This window comes from Pterocles gutturalis, unplaced genomic scaffold (assembly GCF_000699245.1).
Source record: "Pterocles gutturalis isolate BGI_N339 unplaced genomic scaffold, ASM69924v1 scaffold2805, whole genome shotgun sequence".
NCBI classification, from domain to species: domain Eukaryota; kingdom Metazoa; phylum Chordata; class Aves; order Pterocliformes; family Pteroclidae; genus Pterocles; species Pterocles gutturalis.
Window position 1 is genome coordinate 76,451 of NW_010140435.1, and position 22,438 is coordinate 98,888.

At 39.8% G+C, this 22,438-nt stretch overlaps 1 protein-coding gene across 1 annotated transcript in view; it reads left to right on the forward strand.

Annotated features, from left to right (window-relative positions):
* The window catches only part of LOC104469213 (inositol 1,4,5-trisphosphate receptor type 2), a gene marked incomplete at its 3' end in the record, with an annotated part of 96,894 nt that overhangs the window by 39,378 nt on the left and 35,078 nt on the right, over positions 1-22,438 (forward strand). Inside the window, exons 16-20 of the mRNA XM_010083642.1 lie at positions 898-1,048; positions 5,063-5,074; positions 16,284-16,477; positions 19,274-19,406; positions 20,481-20,538. Coding sequence (XP_010081944.1) covers positions 898-1,048; positions 5,063-5,074; positions 16,284-16,477; positions 19,274-19,406; positions 20,481-20,538 — 548 coding nt within the window. The remainder of the gene's footprint in view (positions 1-897; positions 1,049-5,062; positions 5,075-16,283; positions 16,478-19,273; positions 19,407-20,480; positions 20,539-22,438) is intronic.

Here is a 22,438-nt window from a genome sequence, read left to right on the forward strand (position 1 = left end):
GACATTGGTTCTTTCAAAATAAAGGTGGTTGCAGAATAAATGTTGGTGTAAAATGTGCTGAAGAAGCACCAGCTCCTAATTCCAGTGTTCTTGGTGGTGACTGTTACTGCAGAAAGTAGTATTACACTCTGCTGTCAGACAGCTGTATTTTTCCTTCCTTCTAAAATGGTTGCGTTTCAGTGGCGGGAGAAGGGATATGTGTGTGGGTGAACGGCCATATGCCCTTTCTCTCCATGCGTGAATTAGCATGCAGGGATTCTTCAATATAAGTACGTACTATTGTCTGTGTAAGATGTGACACTGAAGGAAATACTCTGAATAACCTAGCCCTGTGTTTTAAGTAGTGTTTGAAAGTCCTGACAGAAACTTTAGATAGGTCTAAATCTTCTAGATTCAAATAACATTGAATAAAGGGGAAATGCTTACAGCTTTTATAATTCTTCCTCCAACCTACCTCCGAAGCTTTATCGCTGCTGCCTCTGTTCATCTGAAATCACCTTTGTTCAGATTTACCACAGTCATCTTGCTCTTCTTCTGACTTCCATCTTCCCTGCTGCTGCTGACTCTTTAAACAATTTCTTGGAGTTTTTCTTCTCAATCTTATATATTTTCACAGATGCAATTGTATTCTTTCAAGCCTTCCTAAATCTTATGTTGGTTTTGCTCTCTGTTGTAATTTGACTGACCAATTGTTTTGTCTAACTCTGAAAAACATTTTATGTCACTGGCCTTAGTTCAAGGCCAATTTAAATCAGTGGAAAGACTTGTACTACTTTGAATGCACTCCAGATCTGAGATCTCTGTGAAAGCTGCTGTGTGAAATGCAACCATGTTGCACAGCTGAATACCGCAAGGGTTGCTGTTACTGCCTTCATTTTTAATGTCTTTTTCTCGCAGGTGGTACATCTGGCTCGAAACCTTATATACTTCGGCTTTTATAGTTTTAGTGAGCTTCTCAGACTGACCCGGACGCTGCTGGCAATTCTAGATATTGTTCAAGTTCCTATTTCATCATACTTCGAAAGGTTGAACAAGTTTCAGGATGGAGGTGAGAGAAGGAGCGAAGACTGTTATTCCAGTGTGTAATTCATTATTTAGGCTGAAAATAACTCATGGAATATCTCATTGATCTTTCAGGGTTCTTTATTCACACATAAACCCACCTACAGGAATGAGGAATTTCCTGTAGAAATTGCAGGATACATAAAGATGGTCAGCTAAAAAGGAACCTTTTCGAACAGAGCTGCACCCTTCTTGACTTATGGTTACTGTGTTGGTGCTGCTGCTCCTTTGCTTGTTTCGAACTGAACTTTCAAATCTGGATCTAAGCCTCAGTGTCCCTTGTGGTGAACATCCTAAGCGAGTGCAGATAGCATTTGACTGGGCACAGCGGTTACAATGGCTCATATGTGGAGCAAGTGTTTATTAGTTGTCATAGCACTTAATTTAAAGGGAGAATAAGATCTTACTGGTCCCACAACTGCAGGAGCACCAGGTAGAAGTCCACATGAGGCCATCCTCTGCATGTGTTTGTTAGTTTAGGATATTCTTTTTTCAACCCAGACTAACAATGCCAGGACAATACTGTATGTTCCACTGCCTTTTCTACCATGGCTTAAAACTGGGCTGAAGAATGAGCATGCCAAGAAGGTGCTGAAACTTAGCAGTCTAGTTTGCCTGTGTGTGTGGAAGGGAGGTGTGACAGTCATGTGGGCTGAGGGTCTAGGAGACTGGCTCATGGCAAATTCAGTTTTAGTATGTAGCTGGTGTGTCATTGCACTGCCAGCTGGCCCACAGCACCAAAAAGGATGATCTGTCTTGTTTGAAAAAACAATTATTTCATAATTTCTCTGGGAGGCCTTTTCCAAGCCTTGGCTTTTCCTAATCATCATTTTGCTCAGTCACTCCTAAAGATGCCCTGTGGGAGTATGCCATCCTTCATAACCTTTTTCTTCTTTGAGGTTCACATACTCTGGAGAAGTGTAGACTGTCATTGTCATCTCTGAGACAGGAGGTCTTATGCTTGGTTCTCTTGATCTTTCCTCCATCACTGCCAGTACACTTTACTGAAAGCCCCTGAAAGTCTTTCCTGCAATGCTGTGCACACTAAGGCATGCTATAGCTGGCTGCAGTCCCTCTACAGCATTAGAGAAAGACTGTGTGTTCAGACACTTGGAATTATGTTTTCCTTTTTTGTCCCTGAAATACTGCATTGCAGACTCTCTTCTTAAATGGCTTTGGACACAGTTTGACTCTAGATAAAATCTTGGTGTATTGGAAAGATGGAATATGCAGATGTGGTTCTTCTGTTTAGTCCTCTCTCTGCTCAGGTCTTCAATCCTGATTATACATCTCATTCAATGTTTTTACTCACCTTCATTACCCATAAAATTTTGTTTCATCCTTAATTCCCTTTTATATCTGTTGAAGGGTTTTCTTTCAGGCTATACAGGAGAGGAAAGAACTTCCCATTAAGTGCAAACAGACCTTCTCTCAGTTATACTAATTTCCAGAGCAATTCCATGCAAATCAATGAATTTACTCCAAAATAAGCGAGTGTGAAGGAATTCAGAAAATGTCACCACCATCTAAATGGAAGCTCAGTAGCCTTGTTAGTAACACTCAACCATTGACTGAAGCTTTGTTGGAAACTTCTGTCACACATCTGTTGTTGTCTCACGTTCTTTCAGCAAAAAAGGGATGGAACAAAGGTGGGATTTTTTTTGTGTCTTTGATTAGCTTCAGCCTTTATACAGATTATTTAAGCTTTTCTTTTTGCTGTAGTTGTCTCCATGGATGTTTATCTTTTAAACACTGGACCAGTTCAGGTCAGGATATGACAATCCACTGATGTTCTTTTGGAAATTATCTGTGGGTTGGTTTGTTTGTTTGTTTGGGGTTTTTTTTCCTCTTTTCCTGCTAACTGTATGGCTAGAAAGCCCATTGCTTTAGAGAGGATTTTTTGCTAGCTTGGACTGTTGTCAATTATGTCTATCATCTTAAAGGGAGACCAGGGATAGAGATATTGGCTGTGCTGTCGAGACTTAAAAATAGGCATTGAAATTTTGCTGTGGAGAGACAGGTGTTCTTAGGTTGAAATAGCTGTAAGACTTGCAGGAGAGGCCTTCTACAGTCTTTAACAAAAGAAAAGGATGCCCCTCTTTGGATGGTCATATCTTGTCTTCAGGCTCCCTCTTCTTTGCTGATTGACGGGTCGTAAAACACATAAACTGTTCATTCACTTTGAATTTGAGACAGAATGAGCCTGAATGTTTAACTGCTATGCCCAAGCATCTTACTATTCTTCCTTCTTTCTTTGGAGGTGCATACTTACCTACCCATGGGCAGCATTAGGCTATGAAGATGCATATGTCACAAAGATGCATAATCTAGTAGTTTAAGCAGTTTTGTAACTCCTATTCACTATATTCAAGCACCCAGCTCAGAGAACTTCATGCCCGAAGAACATTTTTCATGTCTGAAAAACATATTAAACAAAACAGGGGAGCAGTTTTCATTAAAAAAAAACAGCCAAAATGCAATCAGTATTGGCTGTAGTTACAGGTTAAGATTAGAGAGGGAGCTTATGAAGAAAGCACCAAGTACTGTAGTTGCTGACATTCTGGAGACCACTGCTGTGGCTGAAATGTCAACTGTTTGTAACTTCTGCCTGTCTTTGTTTCATGTGGAAGCATGCTGGGGTGAGGAATGAATCAGACCAATAGGGGCAGGAGTTTGGCTGGCATAAGTTGCTCTCATTCCTGGAGCTGTGAGAGTTTGTGCCAGCTGAGTATTTAGCTCCACTCTTTTTTTCCTTTCCTTTTTGTTTTTCTTTTTTTGGTAAAATTTTGCTGGGTAGCAGTCCTTTAAAACCAGCCTTGTGGTTGTCTTGCACCCACATCCTGATTGTGTCTTTGCTACAAGGTAATGAGAAGGTTTGAATGAGACCCTGAACACACAGAGCCCTTGATCTGCCTGTGTGCTCTCTGCCTTGCTAGATATCACTTAGGTATAGCTGAGGTGTGATGTGTCCACATTGAGCTAGAAAGAGCTGAGCTCATGGGATTTTTTGACTTGTGCTGTAGTGTAGTTGGCTGCTTCTGTGTCCAGTCTTTTCAGACTTCATGAACTTGTGCTCGAGCCCACAGTGAGGTGCAGAAAGTGCTTATGTTTTCTGTCTCAATGGTGGTGGTGGGCTGGAACTTCTGTGCCTCTGCATGTGTTGGACTAGGATAAGTGAGTCCTGACTTGCGACTGGGATTGAGGCTGTGTTTGACAGGGAGACCTTGCTGTATTAGGGTGGCTGGATCAGGCCTGTGTATGAGATGATCATGTGTCTTAATGATGTTCTTGTACTTTTTTATTTTCTGGGGGAAGGGGAAAGACCAGGGGTCGGATTCTACAATACTTTGCATCTTGTGCAGACACTTCTACCCAAACAAGTTTGACCCCAAAGGTACTGATGTTACCTAGGTCCTGTGGAGTCTGAATCCACCTTGTGCAGGATCCACCAAGGATCCTGAGGAATGAGCAGGCCAACAGAGAAATTGGTCTTGGGATTTTCATCTAGGTTCCCCCTCACTTTGGCAGTAAGGATTGTTCACCAGGCAAAGCTGTAGGTATACATTGTTTTTAAATTTTATAACACTTACAAGATTTTACATCAAAGGTTCCCCTTCCCCTTTTACACAGATATCCTCTCTCTCTGTTAAAAAAATGAGTTGTTGAGATCTGTTAGTTATCAGTTACCTGTCTTATTGTCCCTTTTAGCTTATTATACTGATCTCTTAGGCTTTTAAGTAAAAGGGATTACAATTGAAAGTAACTCGGCCTGTTTTTTTGTGGTTTTTGAAAATGTGTTGGCATTTTCTAAAATCAGGATTGTCCACTGATTTTTTCAGAAAGTGTTTTCTTATTCATGACTTCCATGAAATGCAGACAGATGGTTGTTCCCTGTCCTCGTTCAGGATGGTGGGACCCCTCCCTCCAGTCAGTTAGGGGTGAGGGTGACTTCTTCCTGTCTTTAGAGGAGGTCAGATTCTGCTCTCCCATATCTCTCCAGACTGCAGCAAGGGTCTCACTCCACAGCATCCTCTCTGGCAGGTCCAGTACTTGCAACATTCATATCATGCCTTTGAACACAGAGTATTGCAGGTAGGTGTGCCTCCAACTCATTAGTGCTCTAGGGATATGCAGGTTAACAGAGCTTCTTTCTTAAGGAAATTTAGCTTCCCTGAGTTGCAAAACTCATTACACTGATGTTCTTTTTCTAAAAAAAAAAAAAACAAAAAACAAAACCAACCAACCAAACAAAAAAAGGTAATATTGTATCTGCTTTGATTTTGTATATGTACTGTGAATGTGTGGAAGTAAATGTGGAAGTAAATTATTAGTTTTGGAGATCATAAAAGTTGTGGGGTTTTAGTTTGGTTTTGTTTTTATAATCAATCCAGTGAGTGATCACAAATGTCTAAGCATTAGCTTTAATTCAGTGAGAACATGTATTTCATACTTTGATCTTAGAGATTTGAAGCGTAGCTCTAAAATACAGTTTTGACAAACACTATAAGCCAGCCATGATGCCTGGGACGTGTGGTTTAATGGTTTAAACAAATGTGTTTGAATTTTATCAAGGACTAAGGGCCGGATCCTGTAACTCTGATGCAGGAAAGTGCTACTAAATACCAGCTTAGGCTCTGTATATTTTATTTTTCACCACTATCTTATTGTAAATGTACATAGATTAATATTAAATGGATATTTAACAGCAATATTTTGTCAGTCATTATGCCTGTTCAATGCAGTTCATTTTGAGGTTCCAGGAGAAGTGATTTGAGAAGAGGTTTGGCCAAATGGAAAAGTAAAGTAATTCCTATTCTGCAGTTGTAGTAGATCCAAGGTGGCAGCTCTAGAGAAGTTAAAAATTTTGAGTAGGATCTGTTTATTTTACATAATAGGTCTTGCATTTTAGTTTTGTTAAAAAGTATTGATTTCTATGGGAAACTTGTTGCTGAATAAATTTGCAGACAGATAGGGTATACTGCCTTTCCATTATGGACAACATTGATTTATTCCAGGTCAGTAGCAACAAAAGCTTCCAGCATCCCATTCCTATAATGTTGAGTTGTAGAGAACTGGTGAGCTTGGCTCTTTACTGGTTTGGCAACTGTTCCACATTATGAAGCCTGTAGTCAGGATTTTAGGAATGGGTAGAAATATACTAATAGTGGGGGGAAGAATGAGGTGGGTCTTGGCTGTGGGAAGCCTGCCTGGAGTTATGCACCTCAAAATTGGAACAACCAAATTTACAACCACCAATCTGGACTCTTTTTCCCTGTTTAATATTTATTTCTTAAATAGGCTCACTTATTTCAGTAAAACCGCTTGCTTAAGTAAGGAAATATATATGACAAGTGTTGAACTGTTGAAGCAAATCTGTGAAATGGGATGTATTTTTAGGCTAAGTGGAAGTTGCACGAAGACTTAATTAACCTTTTACCTCAAGATGTCCTTTTCCATTCTTTACTTAAATTTTGACTCACGTTGATGGCTGAGGTAGTCCTTGATGTTGTGTGTGAGTTTCTGTATGTTGGTTCTGCAAAGATTCTGAAAAGAGCCTTATGTTATTGTTAACGTTATTCCTTACTTCCTTTAAAAAGCTTGATTTGAATGCCATTGTCAGTTACCTTAACCAGAATTAAATTAGCATGCATGTGGTTTTCAGGTATGACCTTATTTGATGAGGACAGATTGGGGAAAGTTAGCTAGAAACATCTGTGAGATAGGATCCTCGAAAAAGAAAAGATGGATGTTTTTGGAAATGCTCCTTACCAAGATTGCATCCTAAAAATGAATTGACTTGAAAATGTTGCAGCCAGCTCTTTTTTTTCAGTGTCCTAACTTTGAATAATTTTTTGAGGTTATTAGAATCTTTTTTTTCTGTTTCTTTTTTCCCCTTTTAGATTCTAAAAAATATGGGGTTTACAAAATATACTACCATTATCCTAAAGAAGCATTTTTTTCTTAAGGAAAAAGTGAGGAATTCATTTAGTAGTGCTGTCATTCTGGCACCTTTCAAGAACATTATATCTCTTTCAGTTTTAATTAAAAGGTAAAGTCATTGCTTTCCTAATAAGTGCACCCTGCTGTATCATTCCAGAGTCAGGAACCAATCTGCCTTGTCCAATACTGGTTATTTATTCTCTGTGAATTAAAATGCACATCTTTCTCTAGGTGCAATTGATCTTTCAAATAGCTGATTTTAGTCAAACCATGCAGCTACAGCATATGTCAGGTCTGAAAGATGAAATGACGTGGTAGTATTAGTAGGCAAGCTACATGTTTGCCAAGCAGCTCAGTGCTGTTTAGTTAATGTTGTTTGGGAATGAGAATAGCGACTTGCAAGGCAATGCATCCTTGAATTTAAGCTGCGTATGTCTTGGGATGCAACTCCACAGTGCTGGGCACCAGTTTGAAAACTGGTGGGACAAATCTAGGTTATCTGCAGAGTACGTCTTTCCATCAGGAGCTCCATGTAAATGACTACAATATTCCTGACCCAGTGTCCACTGACATCAGTCTTTCAGCTCCTTAAGCTTCCACAAATGAAGGCTATGTTCAATCTTTTTGACAAACAGGTTTTAAAAACTACCTATAAGCTCCAATTGCTCCTACCTCAGTGATTCTCACATAAAATGTGTTGCTCATGACTGGCTCAACAGATGCCTCCATTTACCTATTCAAACTGGTAACCAAATATCCCAGCTCCTTCATGTTATGTCTGGATCTTTAGCTTGGTAGCATATCCCTCCTGTGGACCAAAGGGACTAAAGATCTGTCCATGGGTGTCCTGAGATCATGGAACATTTATTTGAAATGTATCATGTCAAGCTGCAAGCTTTGCTGCTTTGTTGTGATGTACTCCAAAGGATTTGACCCTGGTAGGGGTCAGAATGGGGAAGCCCTCATTCTCTCCTGATGACTTCAGCACCAGTAATCTGTCTGCAGAGGAGTGCTTGTATGCCAGTGTGTCAGGGGACCTCTCGTCCAGTCTTCTGCCCCTTTGATACATCCTGATAGCCTGCTTAGTCCTTTAGTTTCAACTGAGCAAGAAAATAGGTAGGGTTTTCTTGCAGCCTCTCGGCTGCAAGTAGAGGTGTGTACTATTCTAGAAGAACCAGTAGTGACACCACTGCTAGAGCAGGGTTGAGAATAAGGTTGGACCTACCATTTCTGCTGTGTCTGTGCGTCCTCTGTGACCAAGAAGGACCAGATTTCATCCAGGATTGCTAGAAAAGACTATATTGTTTCTCAGCCTTGCATCTGTCTAATAGCTGCACTTTTGTCTAGTTAACAATTTGAAATATCTTCTTGAGGCATACTTTGATTAACAGAGCTAATGAGGCCGTGACTGCCTGGCAGACTGGAGCAATAATTTATGCCAGCAGTTTACAAAAAGAGGTTACAAGAGAAAAAAGATTTAACTCTTAGGAAAGTTTGCTGTGCTAGTCATAGATGTTTAATTCTCTGGCATAGACCATTTCTCTTTCCTCCTTACTCTTTAATGAGGCCTGTGCATTAGTGTGTTCCAGACACCATTGCTCTTCTAGGAATTGATATTTGTTTCGTAGATGTAAGTAGAGGCTTGATTCCTATAATGCTTTTTACTTTCAAGCACAGCATGCTGATGTATATATTTTTTCCTCTGTCTAATGTCCATGGCATGAAAGCTTTGTGGTTTTGGGGATAGGCAGAACCTGTAGAATGCCAGGAGAAGGTGAAGGTTGGTGGAGCTTCACTGTGACTGGGCAGCGGTGAGTTTGTATGCAAAAAGGGAGGGCTTGTGGATATGCTGTAGGTAAGTGGAGGCTGGGGTATGTAGCAAATGTATGTGCATTCCATATTGTGGATTTTTTTTTGTTTGTTTTGCCTCATTAGTTCTGAGGGCTGTATGAAATGTAGAAGTGGCCTCACCTTCTACCCTTAATGTCATGCATTAGGTTTTCTGTGAGGCTTACCTGAGGTCAGCTACTTATTGAGAGAAGAAAAATGGTTTAATTAGGAAATAAAGTGTGATTCTTGGCCTGTTTATGGTCGGTTCTGCAGTCTTTATGAGCAAATTCTGCAGAAGACCTGTAAAAATTAATACCTCTTTTGCAAACAGAGCTGTAAGGCTTGTGGCAAATAATATATAGCTCTATAGGGTTTGAAATAAAATGTGTTCCTTTAGGTACTGAAGTGTTATTATTATATGTCTTAAAAATGGCTATAACTTTTCATGCAGAAAAATTAAATTGCACGAAGCAATGTAGCCAAATCAACAAAGGTAAAGAAATGTAGAGCTAAAGCTGCTGTTGGGTTTTTTAATTTAGCCCTTGGTACCTAGACATTGCTGCGCATACGGTTCCCCGCCAGAGGATCTCCAAGGACTGGCAGAGTTGCATACCTTAAGATGGCACTGAAACTTGTAGTACAACAGTAGTACAGGTCTCTCTGAAATCCACAGAGTCAAGGCCATTTGGAGTCAAGGTTCCTGTTTCAGCAGTCATCAGGAAGGTGACTTGCTGTTATAAGTACTGTCTTAAAACCTGGTTGAACACACTTACCCTGAGGCACAGGTTGAGATAAGGTCAGCTTTGCTGAAAGATGACTTGAATAGTGTAAAAAGTTTGGGACTTTCAGCAACATGTCTGATGTCTCCTAATGTAGCAGTGAGGTTGGAAACCAGCCTAAAGCTTCCCCAGTGCACTGGCAAAATTCAGTTTTGCCTCACCAGGGTTACAGTTGGTAAAAGTTAATTTAATGGGAAAAATGAGAGTGGCTGAGAAGGACTGAGGAGGATTTGGGACTTCATTGGGTTGTGGATGGGGAAGGAGGCCTGAAGGGCTGTGGTGAAGGAAGTTCGCATGGCAGGGAGGGGCTAAGTGTGTTGGTAGCCCATGCTGCCTGGCTTTGCGCCCTGCTACATTGGAATGGAAGTGTTTTCTAGGAGGTATTTAGAAGAAGTTGAAGCATCATGTGTCCTAGTCAAAAGCATGCTCAGGTTTGACGACATCAGAGTTATCTCTGTAACTTAATAATTACAGAGACAATGTGAAACAAGCCACATTTTTACAAAATTTTTTACTTCCCTCCCCCCCCCACCCCCTTATATAAGCAAGAATTAGCAATGTGTTGGGCTTTTATGGAGAGGTTAATGAAAGTTGTTGGAGCAGTGGATGCATGTACATTTGTCTTTTCTGGTCGTTAAGTCACAGATTTCTCGAATAACCCATCATATGTCAGCTCCTGTTTAGGTACTTAGTTTCCAGAAACATTGAGCATCCAAATTCTCCAGTCCCTAATGAGAGCTGTTGGGTGGTAAAATAATTTTGAAAATCCAGGCACTTTTTACATTTCTGAGTAGGGAGATGAGCACTGTCGAAAACTTTTTGAGTTAAAAATGGCTGAGCACTTTTGAAAACTGAGTCCTGGGAGTCCATCTTTCCTGTATCTGTGTTGAGAAAGACTGAACAATAATGTTAGTAAGAGCAGGCTCTGCCCTTCTGTGGCAACTAGGGACCAGATCAGGTGTGTATAGTTATTTTTTAAATAAACAAGGCTGCAAGTCAGTTCCCTAGTGTCTTGGGGATATCTGTGGAGTAGAAGTCTATTTGCTATAAGGGTATTTGCCAGCCTTTGAGGCTGTCCATTGTGAATTCTCATTCACAGCTGTGCCACATAGTTCTCTTCGCTGTTTGTGATTTCAGTCACAAAGTACCCTACAATGCTGTGGGTACTGGCGAGTAGACTGAGGATGCTGCATAGCAATTGGTTAGGAACAATTTCAAGAAAAGGCATGAATTGCCAGCTGCCTTTGACAGTTCTTTTTCTTTCTGAATATGGTATTTTGTCACTTACCATCCATACTGTATTACATAGCAGATTGTTGTTTACTTTTATATTCTGCTTTTAGAATTTTTGCAACCAGTAAATGACTTATCAAGAAAATGTGTTTGTGTAGAAAATGAAGTGTCAAATTATCCACTGTTTTGATTATTTTGGTTGTTGTTATTTTTTTCCCATAATTGACTCCTCTGAAATGTCTTTCTTCTCAGGGAGGCCGCAGTGTTGTCAATCGTGCCAAATTGTATGAGATTATGTGCTACAGTTTTGTGAGAGAAACTGATATTCATTAGGAAGTTGTGATCACTGTAATAAAAAGTAATGAAAAGGAGATGCACAGTTGTCTTTTCAAAACATGACAAGCAGTCTCTTCTTTCCTCTTCTTTCAGTGCTTGTCAATCTACAGCTCCTTTAAATTACCACTTGTGCGTACAGTGATTTCACTCTTCCATTGGCTAACGTTGTGAGACTGTTCATTCAACGGGAGGCACTTCTAATGTGTCCACTGCTTATGGAAGGTTCTTGGCATTTGACTTGTCTTGGCAGAGGAAGGAGCAGAGAGGAAAAATTGGGGAGAGGAAAATTGGAAAAATGGAAGAAAATTCATAGAGATTACCTTGAGTTTTTTTTCCTCTGTTGGTCAGAGTCACAGCCTTGAGCGCTGTTGCAGGAGTTTGCTGTTGAGAGAACTGGTTGGTCGCACACGTTAGCACCTTACAACATCGCAGTGACCATTCTTTCCCTGTCACATCTCAGCCATAATGTAAGTGTTAATACCTTAATCTCAAAGACAACAAATGATGGATGTCAGCAGGTTAAAGGTGGCAGTACCATAAGAAGGCACAGCTCAGGCTTCTCTTCACTTATCTCTAGCAAAATGCACACAAAAGTAATCAGGGTTCACATCTACTTGCTATTTCTCCTGATTTAGCTCAGTTAACTAGCTGAGGCAGTAAGTTAATTTTTCCATGGGTATTTGTATTCAGGAAGCACTTTGAAGCTGTAACTAAGATCAGAGATCCATTATTTTAGTCATTGTGTGCAAACGTACTAAGAAATTAAATCTCTTTTATTGAGCTAGTGTATTTTGTCTTGCATTGTTGCAGGCTTAGCTGACAGGCAGTCAGTCACTTTTTAAGCCACAGTAACCCTTCTGCATGCCTTACCTCACAGACTCATACCCTTTCCCACTGAGATAATTGTACTAAAGCCAAGAGAACGCAGAAGCATGGGAATAAGAAACAACTCACTAGCAAGAGTGCTGCTGGCCCCTGATGTTTGTGAGTGAGAGATTGAAATCCATGCTTAACATGTCTAGATTTCCAAGGCTGGACAGATAACACTGAGAACCATGAGTGCTGATTGCTGGAGGATCTTTTGGAAGAGAAGTTGCTGCCCGCTCTTTATGTACATGAATGACCCTCATGGCTTCTTTCGAGGAATAGAGCAGTTCTTCCCAGTGTTGAGACCCAGTCAGCTGCTTCATTTGCCATGTGCAAATGTGCTGGTTGACTGCTGGGTATTCTTGAAAGATGGTTACATTTCATCAGCACCCTGCGAAACATAGTTGTTAAAATATATTTTCTGAAGAGAATGCTGAGTTGCTCCAGTTGCTGTATTACTTTCACTCTGGGAATGTTTTCCCCAAGCCTGCTCTGAGTTAATTCAAAATAAAGGTCAGCATCATGCAGTTAAAGTTTTCCAAGATGGGTTTAGCCATGACACCTTGTCTCTCTGCTGTTATTGACAGAAATAATGCAGTATGGAGTCACTACCCATTTCAGCTGTAAATACTAAACTGGATCGAGTAGACTAAAATCCTTTCCTATGCATTAAGGACATACAATTTGAAATGGCAGTGATAATAAATACCACTTTAATCCTCGTTTACTTTCCTGCCTCTAGCTGTTTAGATCGGTTGCATGAAGGTCAATAGTAAAGTAATTTTGTGGACATAGGATTTATCCTTGTTACCGATGCTGTTGGGAAGCAGCTTCATAGCACTGCTCACTGGTTTGTACCATCTTTTACCACTGGTGTTCCATGGGTAAGGAGAAAGGGTAGCAGTCATTTCAATTCTTTTATTTCCTAGATGCTTTTATAGACTCCATCACCACATTAGCTGAGTGCCTCCCAGTCTTCGTTATACCAGGCCTCTCACAGACCTTTTTAAAGATGGAGAAAGTGGTCTCCTCATTTATGGAGGTGGTCCTAGATGCAGAGAGAGTGACTAAATCCTTGGTCCCAGAGGGAATTGTATCCCATCCGCTGCAGTGCCTGTGCAGCACCCTGGTAATAGCTGAGAAATAAGGAGGATGTATGCTCTAGGCAAAATCCCAGCATTCTTTCTCCAAGAACATGAGGTCCACCCTAGACATTGTCTGACTCCTTGTTCAAAAGGCACTACCTTTTTTGTTAACTTTACACTGAGTGGGCTTCAGTCTTGAAGGGTGGGCAGGCACTTTTCAAGATAAAGTGGAATTCTTCTGCCTTATTTGGGACAAACTGCAGTTGTATCTAGTTTTTGAAAAGAATATATTCTGGACTTGTCTTAGGTTTAAGTGGTTTGATTATCAGCTGGTAACCCCATTGACTCAAATCATTCTATAAAGAATTCCTGAGTTTTCCAAACAGCAGTGCCTCTATTTGTATTCCCTTCTGTACAACTGAGTGAAAGGGATTTTGAAAACATGTTGTGAGAGAGAGGATGACTTCTTCTCAACTGAGAAGTCGAGCAGGGGTATTACAGACCATGAAGCAGCTGCACAACCTATAGGTCTTGTTGTGGACTTATCAGTCTGCATTATATATGATATGAATGATATGAATGAGGTAATTTATTTCATGGTTTGAAGATGAAGAAGATGCAAAAAGTCAATTTAACTGAAGTTATTTTAAGGGTTGAAGGTCCTCCACTTAATAAGCTAGCTTTACATGGGTGTACTTAATTATGGTCAATGCAAATAGATGTTTAGCACACTGGGAGAAAGGGACTGGGGAGGGGGAGAGAGAGAGATCCATACTAGGTTATTCCGCAGCTGTTTTATTTGATTTTAAAGGAAAATGCACCATTTTCATTTTGCAGCAAGGAGAGAATTTGGAATTATTTTATTTGCCTTATGCTGGTGTAAGCAGTTAGGAGAACTTTCTATGCCTGCCTAATGTGAGGATTTAGCCTGTAGTTTGACTTTTAGCTTTTTTCCCCCTAACATCATGCAAAGTCAGAAATGCATTTTCCCCTGCCTTTCTAGGGACTTGAAGTATTATTTTCAAAAGACCAATTTAGACTGATTGCATACCAGACTGGATGCTGAATGGGACCTCAAATGTGACACTGATCTGCCTCATTCACTTTGAAAAAGCAAATTCTTTGTGTTTTCTTTTTAAAGTCAGGGCTGAAGGCATCCTCTGTCCCTGCATGCAGTACTTGAGCTCCATGGGTTGAAGAAAGAAGGGCTTAAGTGGAGGATATTTCTAACAAAATAAAATACAGCTTTGGCTTTTTACAGCAGATTATCTGGGAAGGGGGTCTCTTCAGTGTGAGTAAAACTTGTCAGTTCATGGTTAAAGTGTACTAAAAGACATACAAGAACTATTCAGGCTTATCTCAGCAAAGCTACATTTCCTCCAGTCTTTTGTTTGCCTTTGGTGTAGTCTAGGTCTTGGCATTCTTTCTGCGAAGAGATGCTATCATTCCCTTCCTGTCCTCCATTCATTCAGATCTATGCTTTGCAAGAAACCAAACTAATTCATGTAGGTAGGTGGCATGATACTCTTGTTCTTTCTTCTCCCCACCTTTGGAAGAAGATAGTAATTGATTCACTGAGATGCTTTTCATATCAAAATTCACTATAGAGAAAGACCAATGTAATCTATGGGAACAGATGGCATTTCTTGGTAGATTTTGCTGAACTGGCATCAGTGATAGCTATCATTGAAACCAGACTGGACAAAAGTTTTTTTGCCACATGAGCATAAAATTAATTTTTTTTCCCCAGATATAACTTATGAAGGGCAACTGTGATTACAGATACTAGTTTGACCTTCAGGACAGCCTTCAGGGCATGACCTTCTGGGGCTTTTTTGAAGGGGGATGGTTGGCTACTTGTCAGTTGGCTTTGGTTTGTAGCATGTCATTTGGATCACATACAGGGATTGATCAGACTTGCACAGCCTCAAATCTTTAGTCTCTCTTAGTGTGACACATAAGATACTTCAATAGTCTCCTTCCAGCTTCTGCAGTGCCAACAACTTTACCGTCAAGCATGTGTGTTATGTCCAGTCGCCATGGAGAAGACACCACTGGGAGCAACCATAGAAAATTAACTCCTCCCATGTGTCTACACAGCAAGGTCATAAACTGCAGCAATGGAAAATATAAGTGAAATACTAATAAATGTTTTCTAACAAGAAACATAGTTAAGTACTGGAATTGCTTATATAGGGATACTGTATAATGTGGGATATGCAACAATTAAATATTCTTAAGAACAGGTTAAACAAACTTCTTTCAGAAAGGGTCTTAGATGTACATAATATGCCTTCAGACAAAGGAACAGATTAGGTGAACTTCTAAGATTCCTTTTGATCTACTCTTTATGATTTCTTGAAGATATTAACAGAGCTGTGGAAAGCAGTTGGCATCTTTTCTAAGAATCATAGAGTCATAAAGTGGTTTTGGTTGGAAGGACCTCAAAGATCATTTAGTTCCAACCCTCAGGGCTGCTCTCAATCCGTTCTCCTCCCAGCCAATATTTGTGCTTGGGGTTGCCTGACCCATGTGCAGGACCTTGCACTTGGCCTTGTTGAACTTCATGAGTTTTGCACGGGCCCACCTCTCAAGCCTGTCAAGGTTCCTCTGGATGGCATCCCTTCTCTCCAGTGTGTTGGCCACACCATACAGCTTGGTGTTGTTGGCAACTTGCTGAGGGTGCACTGAATCCCGCTGTCCATGTCTCCCACAAAGATGTTAAACAACACCAGTCCCAATACCGATCCCTGTGGAACACCACATGTCGCTGGTCTCCACTTGGACATCGAGTCATTGATCGCAAGTCTTTGAGTGCGACCATCCAGCTAATTCCTTATCCATCATGTGGTCCATCCATCAAATCTGTGTCTCTCCAATTTAGAGACAAGGATGTTGTGCAGGACAGTATCAAATGCTTTGCACAAGTCCAGGGATCTCTTGGAAAATTAGTGAAGAAAAATTACCCCAAACCATTCAGTAATTTGAATTAATTCCTTCTCCCAAGTTGTAAGCAGTAATTGACAACTTATCTCTCAGTATGCCTGTTAAGACTGTGAAGGAGGTTGGTGACATGGGTGTATGTATGATATATAGCTTTGTAAGCAGGATTTACTGATGGCAAATACACGTGTTTGTGTTTAATGCACAGGAAACAATGTTATGAGGACCATCCATGGTGTAGGAGAGATGATGACCCAAATGGTGCTAAGCAGAGGATCTATATTTCCCATCAGTGCCCCTGATGTACAGCCAAGCATTCACCCAGGCAAGCAAGCCAGCACCTCAGACAGTGAAGATGTGATTGTGATGGACACCAAATTGAAAATCATTGAGATTTTGCAGGTAATACTGATTGGTGGAATATTACATAGCAGTCATTTCACAGTTATTTACTTATTCATGTAGTGGCAGGTTCTGTTACCTACATTCTTACTATGCAGTGGGCTGTTCATTGTAAAAATAACACTGACCTGAGGAAGAATAGTCCTCTTTGTGAACAATTGTACAGTTGTGGTCCTCACTCTGTTACCCCTACTTCACTTCTGAAGGAACTAGATGCTGTAGAAACTCTGTCACCATAATAATGAAAAGGCAGAACTTGTCCTTTAATCTGCCTCACTAATGTTTCCTGAAGATGGTGTATCTGTTTCCAGTCTCATTAACACCCAGTTTACACTGTGGTAGATTATTTGACTTTAGTATTTGGGTTTTCCTTTGCAGTAGTTTGGTGAAGGGCAGAATTGGACCTAGACCTGCAGAAGTCATGCAAGGCCACGCAGTTTTGAAGTCCATTTTAGACTTCTGCTGTTAGATTGAAAATAGTCTGTGGGCTGCTATGATTTTCTCACAGCTGAACTGACAAGCTATATGACACTAGTGTGCCTCCTGAGATATAATTTTCACTTTGTGCTATTAGTAAGTGAAGTGGCACACATTTGTTCTGTGCATCAAATCCCAGTTTCTGCAATACTTACGCACTGAAGGAATGTTTCAGTGTTTTCTATAAATTCTGCAGATCTGTTGGTACCATTGTCGCTTTTGAAGGTTTCCATTTGTTCTGACTGCTTATAAATGATTTAGATTACCTTAACTACTTGTCATCTGAAAGACTATCAATTGTTAGAGTATGTGCACTACTGCATACTTTGGTTCCAGAGCTCCTTTGGTTTAAGGCTTATGGTGAAGAACAGAGTGTCATGAAGTTATTTCACCTAAATAGTACCATTCTTGCTTCTCATTTTCATTTGTTTTTTCCACTGAGTTTCTCTCCACACTTTTGTGCTCTACTGGCTGACGCCTAGGAGAATTATTCCAGGACACCAACCTTGTCCTGTGCATTCCTTGTCTGCTCACAGGCAAGAGAATCACATTTTGTCTCATCCTTTCCTTTTTCACAGCACATCCAGTGCAAGAGCACCTGGGATTGGAGAGCATTTAGCCCTAGTTTGTTACTTAGTCTGTGGTTTGTTAGTTATGGTTTAGTCACATGGTCAAATTACTGCAGATTAGCAAATTGTCGTATGCTGGGTGAATCACAGTAAATGTGCATATATATGATTTTAGTTCACAAGAAATACAAAATAATTAAGTTTCATTTAATATGCAATGGAGGATTAATTTAAACCATGTTACTTTTCATCACTGTGCTATTACCCTAAGAGGCGAGGAAGAATATTCTAGACTTACTGTATTATCATGCATAGCTAGTACAATGGTGATTAAAACTATTCTATTCTAAGAAATATTTCAGTTCATAATAATTTAATTCTCAATATATCCTCTTATGCTTTTAAGTAAAGGCATTTTTTTACTTTTGAGTTTCCATTCTGCCATCAGCCATAATTAAACGGATGGCCTGATAGACTTAATTGACTATACATGGACTTGGGAAATTTTTATTTTTAAGAATCTTGCTGGTACAATTGTATGGTAACTTGATCATGGAACCAAAATAAATCTGCCTTTTTTCTTTTTTATTCAAAGGCTTTAAATAAAAGATTGTTTCTTAGACGGGCATTTTATTTGCTTTTAGATAGGATTTGACTAGGACATACAATCATTATGGTATTCTGGGTCTGGGAACCTTGTCTGACTTTAGTTAGAGATCAAAGAAACAGGTTGCCACCATTTGCATCACCTGTTGCTTAAGTCTTGGTAACTTAACATGTGCTTTCATCACTATTGATAGTAAAGTATGTTAAATGGTATTAAACCTGGTTCATTGTGTGCTTGCATCTACTGTGGGCAAGGACCTTAAGTGTGGGAGACACTGAAACTCAGTCAGTGGGGAGTCAGTTGTTGAAATGTCTGCTGTATATGTATTAGTCCTTAAATTGATACTAATTTTTTCAGCCTAGTTATTTTCCTCACTGTTCCAATATAAGAGCAGCACTTCCAGCTTTGAATTAGGATTTTCCTGTATGAATTTCCAGTTTCACAGCTCAGGAATAAAAAGGCTCCAGCAATTAGAAAAAAGGAGAGTGCTGAGTGAGTGGGATCTCTGCTACCATTAACAGTGGTAGCTTCCAAAGCCAAACTACTTTTTGCCATGTGCTGCCAACACTACTGGGAGCTCATGAAGGAAATCCTTTTTGCTCCTCACATCCTCAGCCGATTGCTAGCAATGTTGCAAAAGACACCACCAGGCTTTTGCTTCACTCCATGGGAGCCTGGATTTACTGCTGCACCACAGCCCTTGGCTGTTGGGCACCTGAGGGGGTAAGCCTTGAGCCTGTCGTCTTTACTCTCAACCCCATTCCACTTCTTATCTTCATGAGCCCTTAGAAGTCCATCTGAAATATGTAATAATTGCTTTCGACATGGGTTTGAATGTACTGGTCTGCCTCGCAGGCAGTGAGGACGGGGCAGTGTGCCTTGGACAAATCCAGTCTGCTTCTTAGCATTCAGCAGTCAATAGGGTAGAGTTCAGTATGTCTCAGGATGGTTGGAGGGAAGAAAGAAATCACAGAAAATCCTAATGGATTCTTTTTTTGTAGTGGACATATTTACTTAAAATAATTTACTTAATAATTTACTTAAAATAATTATGTATCCCTGTGTGTTCAATCACAGAAAAATCCTAACCCACATTATCAAATGGCAGAAGAAAAGTCTTATTTAAAACTTCTTTTCTTGTAGTTTATTCTCAGTGTTAGACTGGACTATAGAATATCCTACATGCTGTCTATCTATAAGAGGGAGTTTGGGGAAAACAATGAAAACATTGATAACTCTACAACATCCCCGCCTGACACACCAGGGATTGCCTCAGGTAAATGTTGCTATTGTATTGAAATGTTAAGTAATTGTATGTAGATTACTGCAAACTATGAACTCAGCTACACCGGACATATGCATACTGCTTGAAGTTGAAAAGATTGTGAGAAAATGAAAATTTTAAGGAATCCTATAAAACAGATTTTTGCTGTCCTGTCCTTCTCCAACAAAACTTGTGAGAAAATGAAAATTTTAAGGAATCTTATAAAACAGATTTTTTGCTGTCCTGTCCTTCTCCAACAAAAATGGGATTCCTTTTTGCCATTATGATAATTTATTCTCTTATTGGTACTCTTCCCAAAATACTGCACAATAACAAATTCGGTGGAGAGCAGATAGTGAAAAAATAGTTGCGGATGGATGAGGATGGCTGTAAGTGAGGTAGGTCATGGTGATATGTGAATGGAGCAGCTTTCCAGGGAGCATTCCTGTGCAGACACAAGTGCTTAAAAGGCTGACACCTGTCTGTGCTACTACCTGCAAGCAGGGGAGAATGTCTTTAATTGGAGGTACTGCATACCAGAGGCATGGCTAAGGAGTACTCAGGTCCTATGTAGTATATTAACTACATAATAGTATAGTATATTAAGGTATATATAAGGTATATCTGTATAGTATATTAAGGTATATTAAAGCTAGTGTAAAGCAGAATGATGGTGTGGTAAATAATGTGGTTAATGATAAATATTCTACGGTTCATGTATCTCATTTAGCTGCTTTGTTGGGTTGGCTCATCTAACAAAAAAACCATAAGTTTAGTATTCTGTGTCATTTTGACTCACTGGTGGTGGTTTGTACAGCTACTAGCAGCATGGAGCTCTGGTTCGTCACTACAATTTGGCTTTTCCTCAGTAACAGTAATACACAATTTAACTCTGCCCCATGTCCTGTTTCTTCCCTACTACTCTTGCAGATAGTGAATTTTGCCTAGTTGAGGAATGCAGTTAGACCTTTACTTGAAAACATCTACTTTAAAGAGGAACAGAATTGGGTTTTGCTGTGCAGATTAAAAAAATGACCATTGGCCTTTTTTTTTCGTTTTTTAATTTTTATTTTGATTATTTTCCAGCAATTGTTCCTGACATAGATGAAATTGCAGCTCAGGCTGAAACCATGTTTGCTGGCAGGTATATTCTCTGCAGTTTTGCCTCTCTATATTCATCTCCTTGTTCATGTTGATATATCTCATGGACAATCTCTGTTCATTCTGTGTGTGTTTTCACACCCCTTTTTCTTCCTGTTGCTACTTGTTATTACGTAGACAGAGAAGTGCCAGATAAGACCAGTATTTCAAACAAGCAAACAGCCCAGTTGGTATGGATGGCCATGGGACTGGAAATGACCACCCTCTTAGTTTTGAGAGTTGGTAGAAAGTTTTTTCCTAGTTCCCAAAGGCAGCTGGGGAATGGTGTGCAGGTGTATAGGGCTAAAACACACATTATTTACTTCTCTTTAAAAGCATCCATGGGAGGCTTTATAAGAATGACCTTTTTCTGGTGTACCTTATGGCTGTAGTCCCAAATTTCTTGGATCAGTAGGTTACTGTTGACTTTCACTATTTCTCATAGACCACATGATCTGTTGTCATTGTGCTTTGTCTTTGAACTTACTAAGAAAGTTACAGCAACAGTAATCTCTTTCATATGACTCCTCAAATCAACTGTGGATCACTTGCCATGATCTTCTGGACCACCAGAGGCCTGTAGATCACAAGTTATGCTTGTGGAGTTTTGGAAGTGGTTTCAGCTACGCTGTAAACAAAAATCAAAACAAAGCAAAACAAAACACTGAAAATATCCACACTAGAGAGTTACTACCATAATCACTATATGAGTTTAATTTTATGGGTATAATTGTAATTATACCAGCAAAAATGAATACCATTTAGACAAGGCCTTAGACTTTAAAGTTTTTCTTGGACCTAGGGAGAAGGATCCGCAATATGGGCGTTCTGATCTTTCCTCTCTCACTCCCTTACGTGTTCTCAATATTTACCAGCGAGAGCAATGCAAAATGAATCCCATTTAGACAAGTCCTTAGACTTTAAAGTTTTTCTTGGAGCTAGGGAGAAGGATCCGCAATATGGGTGTTCTGATCTTTCCTCTCTCACTCCCTTATGCGTTCTCAATATTTACCAGCGAGAGCAATGCCTCCAGTCCTCTCCCTGAACTCCCATAATGTAAACCAATACACAGCCCTTGGCATCTGCATCTTTAAAACCCATTTAGACAAGTCCTTAGACTTTAAAGTTTTTCTTGGAGCTAGGGAGAAGGATCCGCAATATGGGTGTTCTGATCTTTCCTCTCTCACTCCCTTATGCGTTCTCAATATTTACCAGCGAGAGCAATGCCTCCAGTCCTCTCCCTGAACTCCCATAATGTAAACCAATACACAGCCCTTGGCATCTGCATCTTTAAAATGAACAGAGAGACTGAATGGTTTCTTGGAAACATTATTTCTGCTTTGATATGTTAAGTGTAAATCTTCTTTCTGCCATTCCAGATTATAAATATGATTCCAGAAATACGATGCTTTTGGAAATTCGTACTGTTTTTGAGCTTATTTTTTCTTAAATTAAATTTTAATAGCAGCTGAAAAGCTAAGGAGTGAAAAGGAAAGGGCCAAATTAATCTCTGATGAAATGCTGTTTACTTCAATTAATTCAGATTGGGGATGAGGTTGGTTGGTATAATTTACCCAAGACATAAAGGAATGTTTTTGCAATATGGATTTTAATCACAATATTTGACACATTTCATATACACATACTTTCATTCTGTAGTGTCCATTCTGCTACAAGATTGCTGTAACAGCATGTAACTGTAGATTGAAGTCCCTATAAAATATGTTAAATTGATGTTTGCAGTTTACGTCTAGCAGCGTATTTGATTTGGTTTTGAGAGCTCTGCAAAATTAAAATTGTGTGCACAGGCATATTTCTGTCAAAAGCTTTTATTTTTTCTTATTTATTTTACCTGATTTGGTCCTTTTTTCCCATTTCTGTTGCAGAAAGGAGAAGAATGCGGT